This window comes from Cyclopterus lumpus, chromosome 17, assembly GCF_009769545.1.
Source record: "Cyclopterus lumpus isolate fCycLum1 chromosome 17, fCycLum1.pri, whole genome shotgun sequence".
In the NCBI taxonomy this organism is placed as follows: Eukaryota; Metazoa; Chordata; class Actinopteri; order Perciformes; family Cyclopteridae; genus Cyclopterus; species Cyclopterus lumpus.
Genome location: NC_046982.1, coordinates 5,487,438 through 5,503,239, shown reverse-complemented (window position 1 = coordinate 5,503,239; position 15,802 = coordinate 5,487,438). Strand labels below are relative to the sequence as shown.

At 45.1% G+C, this 15,802-nt stretch overlaps 1 protein-coding gene across 1 annotated transcript in view; it reads left to right on the top strand.

Moving 5' to 3' along the window:
- Positions 1 to 15,802, top strand: part of carmil3 (capping protein regulator and myosin 1 linker 3) — a 65,126-nt gene that overhangs the window by 33,076 nt on the left and 16,248 nt on the right. Inside the window, exons 15-25 of the mRNA XM_034556386.1 lie at positions 356 to 432; positions 4,896 to 5,000; positions 7,437 to 7,506; positions 7,631 to 7,712; positions 9,152 to 9,248; positions 9,344 to 9,398; positions 10,759 to 10,931; positions 11,884 to 11,952; positions 12,947 to 13,040; positions 14,979 to 15,077; positions 15,175 to 15,294. Of these exons, the coding sequence (XP_034412277.1) occupies positions 356 to 432; positions 4,896 to 5,000; positions 7,437 to 7,506; positions 7,631 to 7,712; positions 9,152 to 9,248; positions 9,344 to 9,398; positions 10,759 to 10,931; positions 11,884 to 11,952; positions 12,947 to 13,040; positions 14,979 to 15,077; positions 15,175 to 15,294 (1,041 nt within the window). The remainder of the gene's footprint in view (positions 1 to 355; positions 433 to 4,895; positions 5,001 to 7,436; positions 7,507 to 7,630; positions 7,713 to 9,151; positions 9,249 to 9,343; positions 9,399 to 10,758; positions 10,932 to 11,883; positions 11,953 to 12,946; positions 13,041 to 14,978; positions 15,078 to 15,174; positions 15,295 to 15,802) is intronic.

Here is a 15,802-nt window from a genome sequence, read left to right as displayed (position 1 = left end):
CAGAAGTAACATCGCATTTGTTCTGGTTCTTATTTCTTTCTTTTTTTCCCCATCAGGCTTCTATGACACTCTATTATTTAATGCCATCTCTAATGCTAGCATGATGCATTTAGGGACCTTTTTTTAAATGATTTATTATTGAGCAGGCTTCTGCCAAGGAGGACATACAGCAGCATCATTCTCTTCAGTGTGTTCAAATTGCATTTGTGTCAGCTTTAATCATTTGTGCAGCGTTCCAGAGCCAAAGTAACTGTTACGCAACACACTCGCATTCGGCTGTATGAACGTAACGCAACCCGTTCATCACTGTCTCTCTCTCTCTGTCTCTCTCTCTCTCTCTCTGTTTCTCTGCCAGCTGTTTGGGGCCCTGCTGCGAGGCTGCTGCGCTGACCTCTCCTACCTGAACCTCTCCAAGAACTCCTTTTCTCACAGGTGGGCGCTCACCTCGGTTGTAAATCCACGTTGCGGTCTTTTTTTTTTCTCGTTGCGTTTTTTAAAGAAAGCACTTTTTTCTTCTTTTTTTTTCTTCCTTCTGACTCAGCCAAACCGCTCTGGAGGATTTCCAGTCAGGAGCCGAGCGAGCATCCTCATTTATTCCCTGCTGTAGATTAGTGTTTAGCCCTGGACCTCACTCACGTAATTAGCGTGCACTCTCGGCTCGCCCCCTTAATTTGTTCTGGCTCGCTGCATATACTGTGTGTGTGTGTGTGTGTGTATATATATTTTTATTTTATTTATATATATATATATTTTTTGTGTGTGCAGAATGTGTTCCCGTCTGTCTTCTAATGTACACATGTCTCTGTTTGCTAACAAGTTTTCCATCTGTCAAGCACTTGTTTGCATGCCCACACTCGTGGTGTGTGTGTGTGTGTGTGTGTGTGTGTGTGTGTGTGGGTGTGTGTGTGTGTGTGTGTGCCGAGCTAGCAGGCAGAAGCGGCTCCGGCTCTAATCATGTTGTGCTCCCCAGGAGCTTCCCTGCTCAGCATATTGCATTACAGAATTACTGAGGAAGAAGTTGGTGAAAAATGAGACTAATTTTAGAATTATTGTTCCAATCCCCAGGCTCCCACGCCTGCATTTCTTTCTCTCTCTCTCTCTCTCTCTCTCTCTCTCTTGCGCTCTCTCTCTCTCTCTCCTGCTCAGTTTCTTTGTATCTGCTGGATCTCTCGATCCATCTTTTTACCTCTTGCGTTCGTCTGGCTGCACCTCTTGTCCTCCTCTTTTATGACGTGAATTCTTGCTCTTGCCGGAGCTCTTGGTCACACTTGGCTCTCTCATTTCTAAGAGGAAGATTTAATTTCCCAGCATTCCGCGCTCCTTTTCACTGGACACACACATCCTCACTCCGTCCCATCTTCTCCGTCTGGTTTTTATCTCTCCCTTTCTGTGGCTTTTTGCCCCCTCTCATCCCTCGCCTCTTGCTTACCGCCCTCCTCCAGTCTCTCATCTTGTTTACTTCCCTTTCCTCCCCTCTGTCCTTCCTCCTCTCATATTCCTTTCTCCTCTTCCCCTTCTCCTTATCACTCCTCCTCCCTCTCCACATCCTCTAACTTTCATCCCCTTTTACCATTGCTCTTTCTCCTCACATCCTCCCTCCCTCCTCCTTCCCTCCCTCCATAGTTCATCCCGCTCTCGCCGGTTGTGGGTCTTCTGCTATTAAATACTCGCTGGCTCGGGGGCAGACGGCCGCCGTGTTGTGGAGACAACACGCAGCCACAAAGCTGACCCGGGCTGATAAGAACCTCCGGGCTGCCTGCTCATGAATATGGAACGGACCGCTTCAGTCCCCTCCTTCTCACACACACAGACACACACACAGAAATGGTGAGCGGTCCATGTAGATCCAGTTACACACACACACACACACACACGTACTAAGTGGTAACAAGTTGCTGATACAGCTCCCCGGAGAGCGTTTAGTGAGACAGACAGTGACACCGTCTACTTATGCGACGGAGGCCTTTTCTGTATCAGCGGAGTCCTGTCGGGGCCGTATGCTAATCATTACAGATGGGTCAGAGAAGAGCGGGCGTCCCACACACTGGGAGGTTATCACAATAGCAATGACAGCAGCTTGTAATGCAGCTGCCTGGTTTTCCCCTCACCACTTCCTTAATGTCTTCATCTTTGGTCTTTTCTTTTTTTGCCTCCCACCATTGCTCACTCCCTCATGACATGTTCCGTTTTTCTACCCTTCATAACTTGATTTTCTCCTGCTCACCCCCCGGTCTTTATCTCACAATCTTTTATTCCTTTACCCTCGCTGCGGTTCACTTTCATCTTTTAAACCGAGCCAACATGGTTTTGTGTCGCGTTATGAGAGATGTCATCGTGGCTGGTGTTGTCATATCAAGTTCCAAACTGAATCAAATGGTGATTGTCTCATCTTTAACGGTGCGATCATAACGTGTAAATCCGTGTTTCTCGTGCACAAGCACAATGCGGGGCTTCTACTCACAGGAGCAGTATGCACAAAGGAATGTGGTGAAGCGGAATAGAAATTGGTGGGGTGTAGTGATTTGTCATTATGTTCCTCAGCTAGTCGTATTACTGCTCTCATACCAATTAAACAGCTGCTCCAAACACATGGGCACACCAGAAAGTTGGCTCGGACAATCAGAGCTGCGGAGCAGCTTTTCACTTGTGAGGTCCAAGAGGTTCAGACATAACACCAACATGCTGCTGAAGGCAAGTGATGTGTTGTTAGACACCGAATTTGCATCAACGGGAGTTATTGGAAGTCGGGTCATGTTGCTAAATGATGTGGGGTTTTATTTATGGAAGGAAAACCTCGATCTTAAGGGAACTATTGCTGTGGATGTAACCTAAAAATAAATAAGATGAAATGATGATTACAAAAAGGAAATAAACTGATAAATGTGCAGTTTGAAACACTTAATATTTAATCTGGAGTCTGGAGTCATGCTGTGTATTTGTATGGGAGTGGGATGAAGCAGTCGAAGGCTTCATAGATTCCAGGGGCCTGGACCACGAAGCCAGTTCAACATACCAGGGCTTCTTTTAGCCTAAGGCTACCGTCTACTGTCAGAAGAGAGAAAACTCTAATGTTAGACAAACATTAAAGAGGCTAAATCCTTAATCTAGTGTAAAAGTAACACAGTTACAAACTGCCAAATGCAGGAAGGAGTTGCCAAGAAAACTGAGTGGGTAAATGAACAGATTTATGATCACTGCCACTTGTGTATTCTGTTCAGTTAATGTGTCGCTTAGATGAACGCTCATGGAATAGAAGATACTTTATTAAACCCCTCATGGGAATTGTGACATGTATTACAATATTTTAGCTTTTACTCTTGGCACGGCAACATTTAAGTGTAGAGCACTTTGATAGATAAAGTATATAGTATATATATATATATATATATATATATATATATATATATATATATATATATATATACATATATATATATACACATATATATATATACATATATATACACATATATATATACACACATATATATGTATATATATATATATATATATATATATATGTATATATATATACATATATATATATATGTATATATATACATATATATATATATATATATACACATATACATACATATACATATATATATACACATATACATATATATACATATATACATATACATACTCTGTAAAAGCCAGCTTTCCCATCCACTGCTGTTGCGCTTTGCGTTTATTGTTGTTTTACCACTGCTGAGACACCGTCGGCATTTAGACTTTATTTGTCATTACTCTTATGATGTGTGGCTTCTATTTTTGAAAGAAAACGACCGGCGATCAACCATCTGGTGTGAATTGATTCTGTAGCAGAAGAAAATGGGTTCCATCAAAGTGAAAGGAAGCGCGTTGCGTTCGCAGCCATTTGGACGCGTTGCGGCAGGAAACGCACAGCTGCAGCTCATAACGGCCCATTTATGGAGCTGTTAGCCAAATTAGGTACACCTGTGCTTTTCCTGTTAGTCAAACTGTATGCCGGTTACAAAAAGAAAGAAAAAAAGGTTGACATGAAACGCCATGCAATAATTGTACATAAGTGGTTCTCTGAGTAACACAAACGATGAGTCATATTAAACACACGATTCAAAGCGGCCGTCCCCTCGCCAAAAACAACCGTACTCGTTGTGTGTCGGGGATGATGGTGGGAGGCAAACAACACCTCAGCCGGAGAGATCTTTTCTTGTAAAACAAACCCATTTTTTTTCCAAAGATGAATTCATCCTTCCCCCACCCCTCCTCCCTCTCTCCCTTCCTCCTTCCCTGCCCCTCATCACTCCCCACCAACCCATCGTCATCCTCCCCTGTGGCGAATTATTGGTGCCGTGAGGGCGGCTGAACTGGCAGATTGGCTGCGTTGACGGGTTGTGAACGCGGATCGTAACCTGTGTGCTGCATCGATCGTCCCCCCCCCCCCCCCCCCCCCCCCCACACTCTGTCCTTCCTCCCTGACGACAGGCAAAGTATGCCAAGCAGATGTCTGGATAATTGGTCAGCGTTGGTCAACTTTTGGGATTTCTTTCTAAACTCTTGGCAGTTAATTAATGCCAACTTCACCTTTTCAGAGTCTGCTTGATATAATTCTGACCTAAATGTCACCTGCCGGGCATCTTCTCTCTCTCTCCCTCTCTGACAGCTCCCCTCTCGTCTGCCGCAACATTTCCGTCACTTTCTGTCAGCCTCTCAGCTCCCTCTGTCATCCCGCCGGCCCGTCTCGATCAGTCCCCTTATCGGCTCCCATCATCTGCTCACCTCCTTCCCTTTTTCCGTCTGTCTAACTGCCTTATTGATCGCGCTCTATCTTCCGTGTCCCTCTCTTCCCATTCCACTCCTACACGCTTTTACAATCCCGTCTTTTCTCCTTGCTTGTTCTTTTCCAGGAAAGCGAGAGATTCTCTGCCAACTTTCCGGCAGTTCTTCAGCTCCGCATTCAGCCTGACCCACGTCAGCCTGGCCTCCGTGAGAGTCCCCCCCGATTCACTGAGGTGAGTCACTCCGCTCCTCTTGTTTCTGTGTTTTGTGCCTCCTAAATATGACCCGGAAATCAGTCTCGGAGTGCCATGTGGAAGGATGTGTCGATTCCCTAAGTGCTTGTCCAGGAGATGCTGCATGGAGCCCTAACTCCCTAGAGCCCTAGAGGAGGCGAGGAAAGGAACCAAGGATTTTAAACAAGCGACGATTTAGAGGGACCTTTTGAAAACACGCTGTGTATGATGCAAATCAATACACAGCAAGATTCAGTTTGAACCCTTTTGCATTCGTCATCATGTATATGAATAGATTATAATTGCATACAGCAAAGAAGAAGAGAAAAAATAATATAAATGATATGTAAATGTGTTAAAGATGTTATCCGCCCAAACAACCTTGGGAGGTTATAACAGATGCATGCTACTTACAAAATCCATCTCTCGGAGATATGAATAAATAAATGCAAAATGAACAAATCAATCTCGAAGCACATCAAAACAAACCTTCAAAAAATGCACTGTCAAGATACTCACAGTTCGAGGAAGTGACCTGTGAAAAGTAAATGCCGAAAAGAAAATTTAATTCAGTGCCAGGTGCGATTATCATGAAGGCACCAAAGCCCAGAACATGTTCAGTCCACACACAGAGGGGGTCAGGGGTCAGGTTCGAGTGTATCGAATGTTTCTCACACTGAGCTGGCGAAGTAAACCGCAATAAACGCCAACTGGATCCACTGAGATACACATCAGACGAGATTAAACTGATGTTATGTGAGAAAGATGCACAAAGTCACTGTTGCGGAAGAAAAAACTAACGATGAATTAATACGGAGTGATGAATAAAGTCAGTAGTTAGAGATACAGATCGTACTAGATGCCATCAAAGGCTTAATTTGGATATTATGGGAATATTATGCAGGGCTGTAAATGCTAAAACAAAATGTGTCGCTCAAAAAAAGAAAAAAAAAACATGTTATTGAATAATAACAACACGGCTTTCATCGTTTCTATCATGAATTTGTCACACGCGTAGGAGTAAATGAAATCCATGTAATAAGTCCATTATCAAATGAATTACTGTGAATGAGCCAACATGGAGGTGTAGGAGCAGGTGCTTCCTGTTTGCTTCTCTCAGGTCCCGCAGCAAATGTGGAGATCTGTTTAGCCGAGAAGAAGGTCCACGGTAGAAGTAGTTTATAACTCACGGAGCCCATTATTCCTACCTGCCCACGTACCCGGCAGTTTACGGCGATATTTAGTCAAACTTGAAAATGGTGAAGGGTAAACTGGGGCCACTCGTGCTAAAAATGTGTCCACTCGTGATGCTGTAAGGTGCTCTAGTTTAAAGCACTGTCTGAATTACACCCAGGACTGCTTTTAAAAGGTTGCATCCAACCGTGTGCCAACGGTTAAAGAGGAGACTCTCAAAATAAAAGATCTTTCCCTTTTTCTATTCTTTCTTGTGTGAACACTAAAATAGCTCCGACCATACGGAGTGCAGTTTGCTTCCAAACGATCGGTGGGATTCAAGCATCAAGGCCCACGTCTGGGTTCAAACGCAGACAACGTTGTCTGATGTGTTTGTGAGACCGGCCTTCAATAAGAGGACACATATTGAACCCCCCCCACCTTGGACTCTGTCTCCCCACCAGCTTCAGGAGATCTGAGTGTATAAACCAGGCCGAACGAGCCAAACGGAAAGCAAGTTTCCCTCGGAGAATGGACGGGAGTACTGCTATCTTACTGTTAGGTGTGTAGCCTGCTGTTAGCGGGTTCCTAGCCAAGGAACACAATCAATAGCGGAGTAAACAAAGCAAACTGCCAGCAACAATAGAGATGATTGCCTGCCGCATGATGGAGCTCAGCCAAAATGGACGGAGCGGACTCCCCACTTCGCACTTCTCCTCATTACCTCCTGCATAACTCTTAAATGTTTCTCCGTTGCACGACATCAACATCCAGCCGAGCCTTGATGTGCAAACGGAGTCTTCCTCTTGTATCCAGCTGGGCGTGCGTGCATCAGCAACAAGTGGCCACTTCCCCAGAATAAATATTGAAGATTTATTTTGGGTTTTTTTTTTCCCTATGCATCTCCTTGAAGGATTTACAGAAAAGTAGCTTAAAGAGACGGCTCTGAAACTTTTTTTAAGTGTGCATAAGGAGAACGCGGGGCGGCGGGGAGTCGGAGGATAGGAAGCGATTGGTTTCATGTGGGATTGATCTTTCTGTCTCTGTTCATATTTTATTTTTCTATTTGGCATTTTTTCGCCTTGCCTTTTTCCATTAATTGCCCTTTGTTTCTCTTCCTTTTCTTCTTACCCACTTATCCTTCTGCTCTCTCCTCTCTTTCCTAATCCGCCCTCCCTCTCTCACTCGCTCTCTCTTCTTTCTTACCCCCGCTCTGTCTCTCTCTCTCTCTTCCCATCCTACCCTGCCTGTGGTTTCCTTCAGGGCTCTGTTCCTAGGTCTGTCCAATAACCCTCATATCTCTGATTTACACCTGGACATCAGCAGCTGTGAGGTATGCTCTGTTGGTCTGTGCTGTCAGTGCACCCGCTCATCTTCGTCATAGACAGACGCTCGTGGCGATCCCGTCACGTCTCACTCCTCTCTTGTCTCACTCTTCTCTTGTCTCCCTCCCACAGTTGAGGTCGGCGGGCGCCGGGGTGATGCAGGAGCTGTTTCCTCGAGTTTCATGCGTGGGGACTTTAGACATCTCTGATAACGGTGAGACACACACACACACACACACACACACACACACACAAATAGGATGGACTTGGACTTAATCTGAATTAGATTTTCTGATCTAGACACACTGCAGTATTTTGAAACCCTTTTGATCCCTAGCGGTCTAGTGGATAGCGTCATGTGCACTTCTCTTTAGAGCAGACGTAGTGAGTCAATGCCGCCAGCATTCCAACTAAAGGGGAACGCCACCGATTGTACACGTGAAGTTCAGTTAGCTGATCCTGCAGGTAACATTTTAACATTTTTAACAGCGAAAGGCTTCACAGCCTCTGCCGCACAGATCTTTAACCCATCCTAAGCAGACTTTGGCTGCTGTGAGGTGCAACTCGAGAAGTGTCTCGCTCAAGGACATCCGGGGAATCGAACCCTCGTAGTACATTGAACAGCTTCTTTGTGAGACCGAGCTGTGTTCTGTACACTTCAAGCGCTGCTGGAGTTTTGCTTTCCAACACTCTCAACCTTGAAGCTATTGCTTGCTCGCACTCATCGGGCCCCTCAACCACCCCTGCTCTGTCGAGTCACAGTTTCCTGTCATTGACACCAGAATAAACTCCACTTTTTAAAAAATTTAAACACAGATATTTTTGCTCTCTGAATGAGGCTTTTGTGTCTTTGTTGATGAAATATCTTGCCATGGTAACCACCTCCCCTGAGCAGCATCCTCTATCCTTGTGCTTTTGAGAATGTGAGTGGGTGGGAGGTTAATTAGTATTTCAGTGGGCAATGAGATTTTATTCTAAAAAAAACAAAGCAGCTTTGAAAGCCAGAAATGTTAGCACCGGGCAGAGTAAATGATGAGTCACTGGTGTGACAGCCCAGACATTTGTCTAGTGAAAATTTGAACTTTTTTTCCTTCAGTTTGATAGGACAGTTATCGCGTCATCTTATTTGTGTTCAATTCTAAAAAGGAATAGTTTGGATTCTTTATAAGTGGGCTTGTATGTTCTCATGCTCTGTTTGTTTGTCGTGTGGCTTTGAAGAGAGCATCAATGCTCAACCCCAGTCGGCTAAAGGGATGTGTGACGGCGAGATGAAGTAGTGAAAACATTCTGAATGCAGCGTTCACTTAAACTCTCACTGATTGCTTAAGGTGGGCCTCTTTCTTTTAGATGGCTACAATTGGTTTAGCTGCCGGTCACCGCTGTACATTGCTATGCTCCTGCGTTGGTACTACTGTATGACTATGGATGGGTCAAACAACCCCACTTTAAAACATCCAAACTATCCCTCTAACTCTCTTAAAGCTTCAGGCCTAATCTTCTGTAATCAAACATCTTTTTGGAAGTTGGGTTTTTATTGCTGGCGTTGCACTCGTACTCAGTGTGTGTGTGTGTGTGTGTGTGTGTGTGTGTGCGTGTGTCTGTGCTGTGCTGTGCTGTGATGTGATGTGCTGTGCTGTGCTGTGATGTGTGCAGGTTTGGATGCTGACTTGCTGGCTGTCATCCCGGCGTTCTCCCGGCACCCCTCCCTCAAACACCTGATGCTGGGGAAGAACTTCAACATCAAGGGCAGGTACGGACCACGCGGGGGAACCAGCGGGTACAGATGGTTGCCAAGACGATCCTGATGATGAATGTTTTTTTTCTCTCTCCTCTTCGCCTCCTTAGGGTGCTCGATGAAATTCTGCAGAAACTGGTTCATTTGGTGCAAGAGGAAGAGTGTGTGAGTTGGGAGTGTTATGTAACATATTGTACACAAATCCTCAGCGGCGTTCCATGCAGATGTACGCCTACACACACATACACACACACACACACACACACACACACACAAGCCTCGTGGATTTGTAGCTGCACACACAAACACACACTTGTCACCGTTTAAGTTCTCGTGTCCTCATTCATGTGCATTTAAGCGCAATCTCCCACCTGCCACACACACACACACACACACACACACACACAAGGTGCGAACACACACACGAGTCACGTTATCTGTGGGCCCCGGCACAACATTCGTTTGGTCTCTGTGTGTTCGCGAAGGCTCCCGGGGCTCCCTCTGCTCTCCGCTCTATAAATCCAGCATGACAAGTTGCTTACTCAATTATTTACCACTGTTGACGGTGATCGCTCACAACGACGCTCAGTACTGTCAGATGGGTGTGTGCAAGCACGCTAACGGGGGGGGGGGGGGGGGGGGACCAAAGTTTAAAAGTGCAACAAGTTTGTCAGAGATTGGTGTGTCGGTTAACTCGCCCAGTTAGGGGTGACAAGACGGACCGCGTGTGTGAGTAAATGGGAAGAAACGAGGAGCGATTAGCTTAGCAAAAAAAAAAAGAAGACTGGGGCGGAGGGAAAGAGGGAGCCTGGCTCTGTCAACAATCCACTAACCTGCATCTCTAGAGCTCATTAAATATCATTATGTTTGGTTTGTTTGAGCTACAAAGCCAGTTCCTGCTTGTTTCAGGTCGTCATCCTCCAGCTTCATATTTAGCATACAGGCTTCAGAGTGCTATTGTGTTTAACTCCCGCTTAGCATGCTTTTAAACGTCAAACTATCCTGTTTCCATAAGAACTTAACATCATTTGTTATTGGGGGAGGGGGGCTTGATGAATATGTTGGTTCTCAATCAAAAAAACATTATTAGACTTTTAATTTCACTGACAAAATGGTTGGTTTAAACCAATTGTACCACGAGCGGTGATATTTGCGTGTGCTTAAAAGTTGTACATTGTTCTCCACTGCAAGAAGACCCCGTTCACCACTTTGTAGATGAAGTCCTAATGCAGAAAGTCAACTGCCCACAGGGTTCTGTGCACATTTCTAGACACGTACAAAAACAATTAATGATTCAACTGCGGCGGTTTTAATCTTTTGAAAATCATATTTTCATCCAGGTTTTTTTTTATTATTGATTTTCCCTAATCAATATTTCATATAATGTTTTTTAGAATCATTAAAAAAAAAAAACAGGAATTCCAGATATTTTCCACGCAGATATAGAACCTCCGCCCTTTTTTTCAAAGTCTTCCATCTTCTTCCATCTTGTGTCCCCCGTGCTCGCTCTTCCTCTCTCCTCCAGGCCCTGCAGTCCCTCTCCCTGGCTGACTCCAGGCTTCGCCAGCGGGGCACGGTGCTGGTCAACGCCTTGGGCTCCAACGCCTGCCTGCGGAAAGTGGACCTCAGCGGCAACCTCCTGGAGGACTCCGGGGCCAAGATGCTCAGCAAAGCGCTGCAGATCAATACAACACTCAGGTGTGCATTCTTTATCATTTTGATGTATACGCAAGTATTTCCTTGCTAATGAGAGCACATTGTTACACAGCAGGATGAGCTAAAAAAGAAAGAGTTTTTAGAGGACAGATGTAAGACTAGGGTCGGAGAGAAAATGAATATGCTGGGTAGGGTTTGAGGAGAGGATACGCTGAGGTTGCTGAGAGGCCGTGAGTTCAGTCGCTTCAAAGATCAGGGAGGCCGGGGGGGGAAGTAAAACCATGTAGGAGATAAGAAGATGAGACTGAGGAGTCGGAGGGATAGAGATGAGAATCGGTGCATGGATGGGGAAGGGCCTTCAGGCAGACAATGTATTGCACCAGAAAAGAAAAGACTGAGTAAAGACGTGTGTGTGTGTGTGTGTGTTTTGGAGTTGGAGGGAAGTGAGGAACATATGGGCAGAAAAAGTGAGGGGAGAAGAGGACAGGAGCGAGACGTGAGGGTTGGATGGAAGTAATCTGATGGGGTTAAATGGTTGTGTATGGACTCGAAATGGAGAAAAGTTCTGAAAGGGACGGGGGAGGGAGACCACCTAAGGAGTGGGATTTGGGTTAAGCTGATTGAATTTCTAGGGCAGAGCGAGTCGAGGGAAGGAGCGATGGAGGAGGAGGAGGATGGAGGAGAGGAGAGAGGCCTAGAATGACTGGTATATTGGAAAGAGGAGTTAGACAGTGTGGAGTGTAGGTGGAGAGTAGCAGAAGCTCATTAGTTGCGAGGCAGTTGTTTGTGCATTCTTAATCTCGCAACACGGACTCGTTCCTCATCATGCATGTAGCGAAAATAAAGTCCCGACAAATGTCCTGTAAGTGTAAGTGTGTGTGTGTGTGTGTGTGTGCGTGTGTGTGTTTTAAGGAGCATCATAAAGTGACTCATCTGCTTTTCTTCCTCCTCCTCGTCCTCCTCCTCTACTTCCTGCTGGTTTGATCCCACTCAGGAGTGTGACGTGGGATCGCAACAACACCACGGCGACAGGCTTCCAAGATGTGGCAAGAGCGCTCGAGCAGTAAGACGCACACACACACAGCAAAGAGGGAGAGAAAAAAGAAAAAAAACGTTTGAAGAGATAGGGGGGGGTACACACATAAAACAGATCACACACACAACACACTCTCATGTGAAAGGCAGATAACCCTCTCTGTATAATGTTTACTATTACACAGCGTTTCATCAGTTATTTGACGTGCATGACAGTCAAACTGTCATGTTTTCTCAGAGTGTGCGTGTGTGTGTGTGTGTGTGCGTGTGTGTGTTTATGTGTGCGCTGTACAAGGGTGTGTGGGTTGTATTTGCATATTTGGGAATTGGAGTTATGAGGGCCCTGGGTGTTTCCTGTTTGTTCTTGTTAACATCACAGTTCCTTCTGTTGGTTATTGCAAGGGTAATATCATCTTTTTCAATTCAGTTTATTTTGTATAGCCCAATATCACAAATTACAAATTATCCCTCAGAGGGCTTTACAATCAGTACATATACAACATCCCTGACCTTTGACCTCACATCGGATCAGGAACAACTTCCAAGAAAAAAACTTTCACAGGGAAAAAAGGGAAGAAACCTTCAGGAGAGCAACAGAGGAGGATCCCTCTCCCCGGATGGACAGATGCAAAAGATGTCATGTGTACAGAATGAACAGCATTACAAAGTTACATAAACACATTACATGAATATGACAATGTATGAATGGAACTCCAATCCATGAAACAGAAGGAGGTAGAGAGGAGGGGGGGCGGGGCGCATCAGCAGGGCCAAGGCAGGAGGCCGGCCCACCAGGCATCAGACACCTCCAGGTCCAATGGACCCTATGAGACGTGAAGTCACAACGACTCCGGGGAGGAAGCAGAGTTAATAAGGTGTAATGGAGAGATGTAAATTCATCCATAAGGAGAGAGAGAAGAGGAGATAGGTGCTCAGTGTATCCTAAAACATCCCCCAGCAGCCTATAAGCCTATAACCTATATTCTTCTCTCTTTCTCTACCCTCCCCTCTCCGCTTGATAGCAACTTTACCCTTCAGTACATGCCCCTCCCCCTCGGTGATGTCACTCAGGCGTACCGCGGCGCCCCGGAGAAGACGGACCAAGCCCTGAACAAGGTGAGAGGAGCGTTTTGTTCCTTCAGTTTGTGATGTCCAAGAGGATGATGGACTTCACGGTCTTTGATGAATGACTGTAATTTGTTTGTGCATCTGAAGTGAAGATTTTAATGCGGACGTTTTAATAGATTATTATATTGCTGCTGTAGAAACCCTGCACGGGATGTGTGCCATAAATAAGTTTGCATGAAAAGACAATTACTTTTCAGAGACCTCTGAGTATTTGGGGTTGCAATATCTAACCAGTATGTGTATGTATGTAGTGATCCACTAAAGAGCTCTTCTAATGGCTCAGTTTAGGCTATTCAGAGCGCACGCAAAAGCATTTCAGGGTTTTTCCATATTAAAGGATGTGAAAGATGCTCTGAGTTAAGAGTGGTTGATGAAAATCTAACACATTCCCATGACAGAAGAAATATTATAAATATCACAACTGTCCTATTAGTGTAGATATACCTTTTGAAGACCATCAATCAATGTGATGCACGTTTACTGAATTGGCAAGCATCTTGATAATTAAACAATCATTAATGTTATTTTTCAAGCAAATATGCCAAACGTTACATCGATCAATCTTTTCAAATGCGAGTATTTGTATAACGTCGTAATATATTGGATGTCTTTGGTTGTTCAGACAAAAAAGAAAAAGAAGTCAGAAGATGGGAAATTGAGGCTTTTAGACATTGATGTGGGCATTTTTCACAATATTCCAGATTTTTATCGACCAAAACGATTAATCAAGAAAATAACCAGAAAATGAACCTATGATATAATAAATGTGTTGCACCCCTAAAGACGCGGTTCCTAAAGGTGCGGTTCCCACGTCCACTACCTGTTAGTGTACTAGGGTTGACACCAGGATGCTTAAAGTGGTAAACTTCATCGGTCCTTGAAACCAGGGTGTTTCAGTCCCAGTTGAATTGATGCTGGTTTAGTTCTCGCAGCTGCATGCTGGTCCTCTTTGTTTGTTTGCCAGCTTCTTGTTCATGTGACCCTGGAGAACATCTGCCATTCCCCCTTGGGTTTTTTTTACAGCTAACATGCTGCTACTTCCTGCTGCACCACACGGATGTGCTCCAAATATCGATGTGCACGTTCACATTTTTTATTTATTAATATTGTTCTCGATCCCGTCGGCGCCCCCCGATCTGTTCATGTGTCCATGTGCTGTGTCATCAGAGGGGCGTTAACTTCCTGTCGTTTGCATGACGATGACATTTACCGACAGCCGGACATCCGCCGCCGACAGACACACAAAGGAGGAAAATGGATACAATGTCTTATCTTGCACCATGTACATGTTAGAATCCATAAATAATATCCATCAGGGGAACGTGTGCTGGCATGTTAGATACTTAATTGTGTGGTTATTTCTGTCAGTACCGCTGCTGACTAAATGCCGCTTGTACGCCGTAGTGAACAGAGCAGGTCTGTCATCACACGTCAAACCCCCGTTTCTCCCACGGCTCAGCTGTCACTCACTCGCACACGACATCTTGCCTCCCCAGAAGCTCGGAGGCTAAAGGAGCATTTGAGACGCATCTCTGGAAACATAACAAATATTCCATGTTTTGACAAGTTGTTTTCGAGTGTTAGAAATGGATCTGGTGTGGAAGTAAGTGTGGTATGAAGCGTGTGAAGCTTTTATTTAGGTTGGGGCTTCTTGTTTGTCTGCACATTGTTTGCGAAGCTCTCGAGTCTGTCTTTTATTACACAAGATGATTAAGCAGGGAACACTTCCTCCGCAGTCAAGAAAATAAATCACCGGCATCCCTTTTTTATTTCTGGGGATCAGAACTCTCCTCAGTCTCCTTATTACCATGCAAATGAGCCCGTCTCCTGCACGCCGCGCACGGTAAACACCTGTCATCGCCAACACTCCAATCTCTTTTTGTGTGTGTGTGTGTGTGTGTGTGTGTGTGTGTGTGTGTGTGGCAGATCCAGCGTGCCCTGCTTAGGAACAACCAGACTCAGCGTTTCTCTCAGAAACAGGCTCTCAGGCTGCACCAGGGCCTCGTCACCAGCACTGCCGAACAAGTGCGTGTCTGTATTTTCGTGCACGTGATGGTGAATTCTGGTGTGTATTTCCATGGACCGCGCTGACATCGTTTTGATTTGCGCCCTGCGCGCGCAGGTGATGGAGCGCCTGTGCGTGCGGGTGCAGCAGCAGGTGTGCGTCCTGAAAGCCAGCGAGGAAGGCGAGGAGGTCCAGTCGGCCAGGCAGATCCTCAAAGAAGCCCGGGACTCCAAAGCTGTAAGTAGACTACCGCTTTATTTCTCCCTCGTGTGTGTGTGTGTGTGTGTGTGTGTGTGAGAGACACATCTGAACTGTAATGACTCGTATAATATCAGAAGAATGCAAGATACAGAAACTTAAGAAGTATGTATGTTGTCTTGTCTGTTGTCTTTCGTCTTTTCTTTACATATTTTAACCACGGTTGGAAAATAACTGAACTACCCTTCTTCACGTACTGTATTTAAAGGGAGCGTAATAGTTTTATATGAGCTATGGATCACATTGTGAACAAACCCTCGGATATTTATCACCTGATCTACGGATCGTTATGACATTTTCCTTTTTGGCACATTGTTTTGGTTTTACAGCTCACAACTTTAGTGTTTTCTGTTTTTATTTTCACGAGTCTCTGGTGTTGTTTTCAGCAATAAAGCTAATAAACCCACTGGATGCTCCTCATCAGATGGCAGGCAGACAATGTAAACCAGCTGGAGAACATATTGGAGCATTTAGAGGCTAAAGAGCC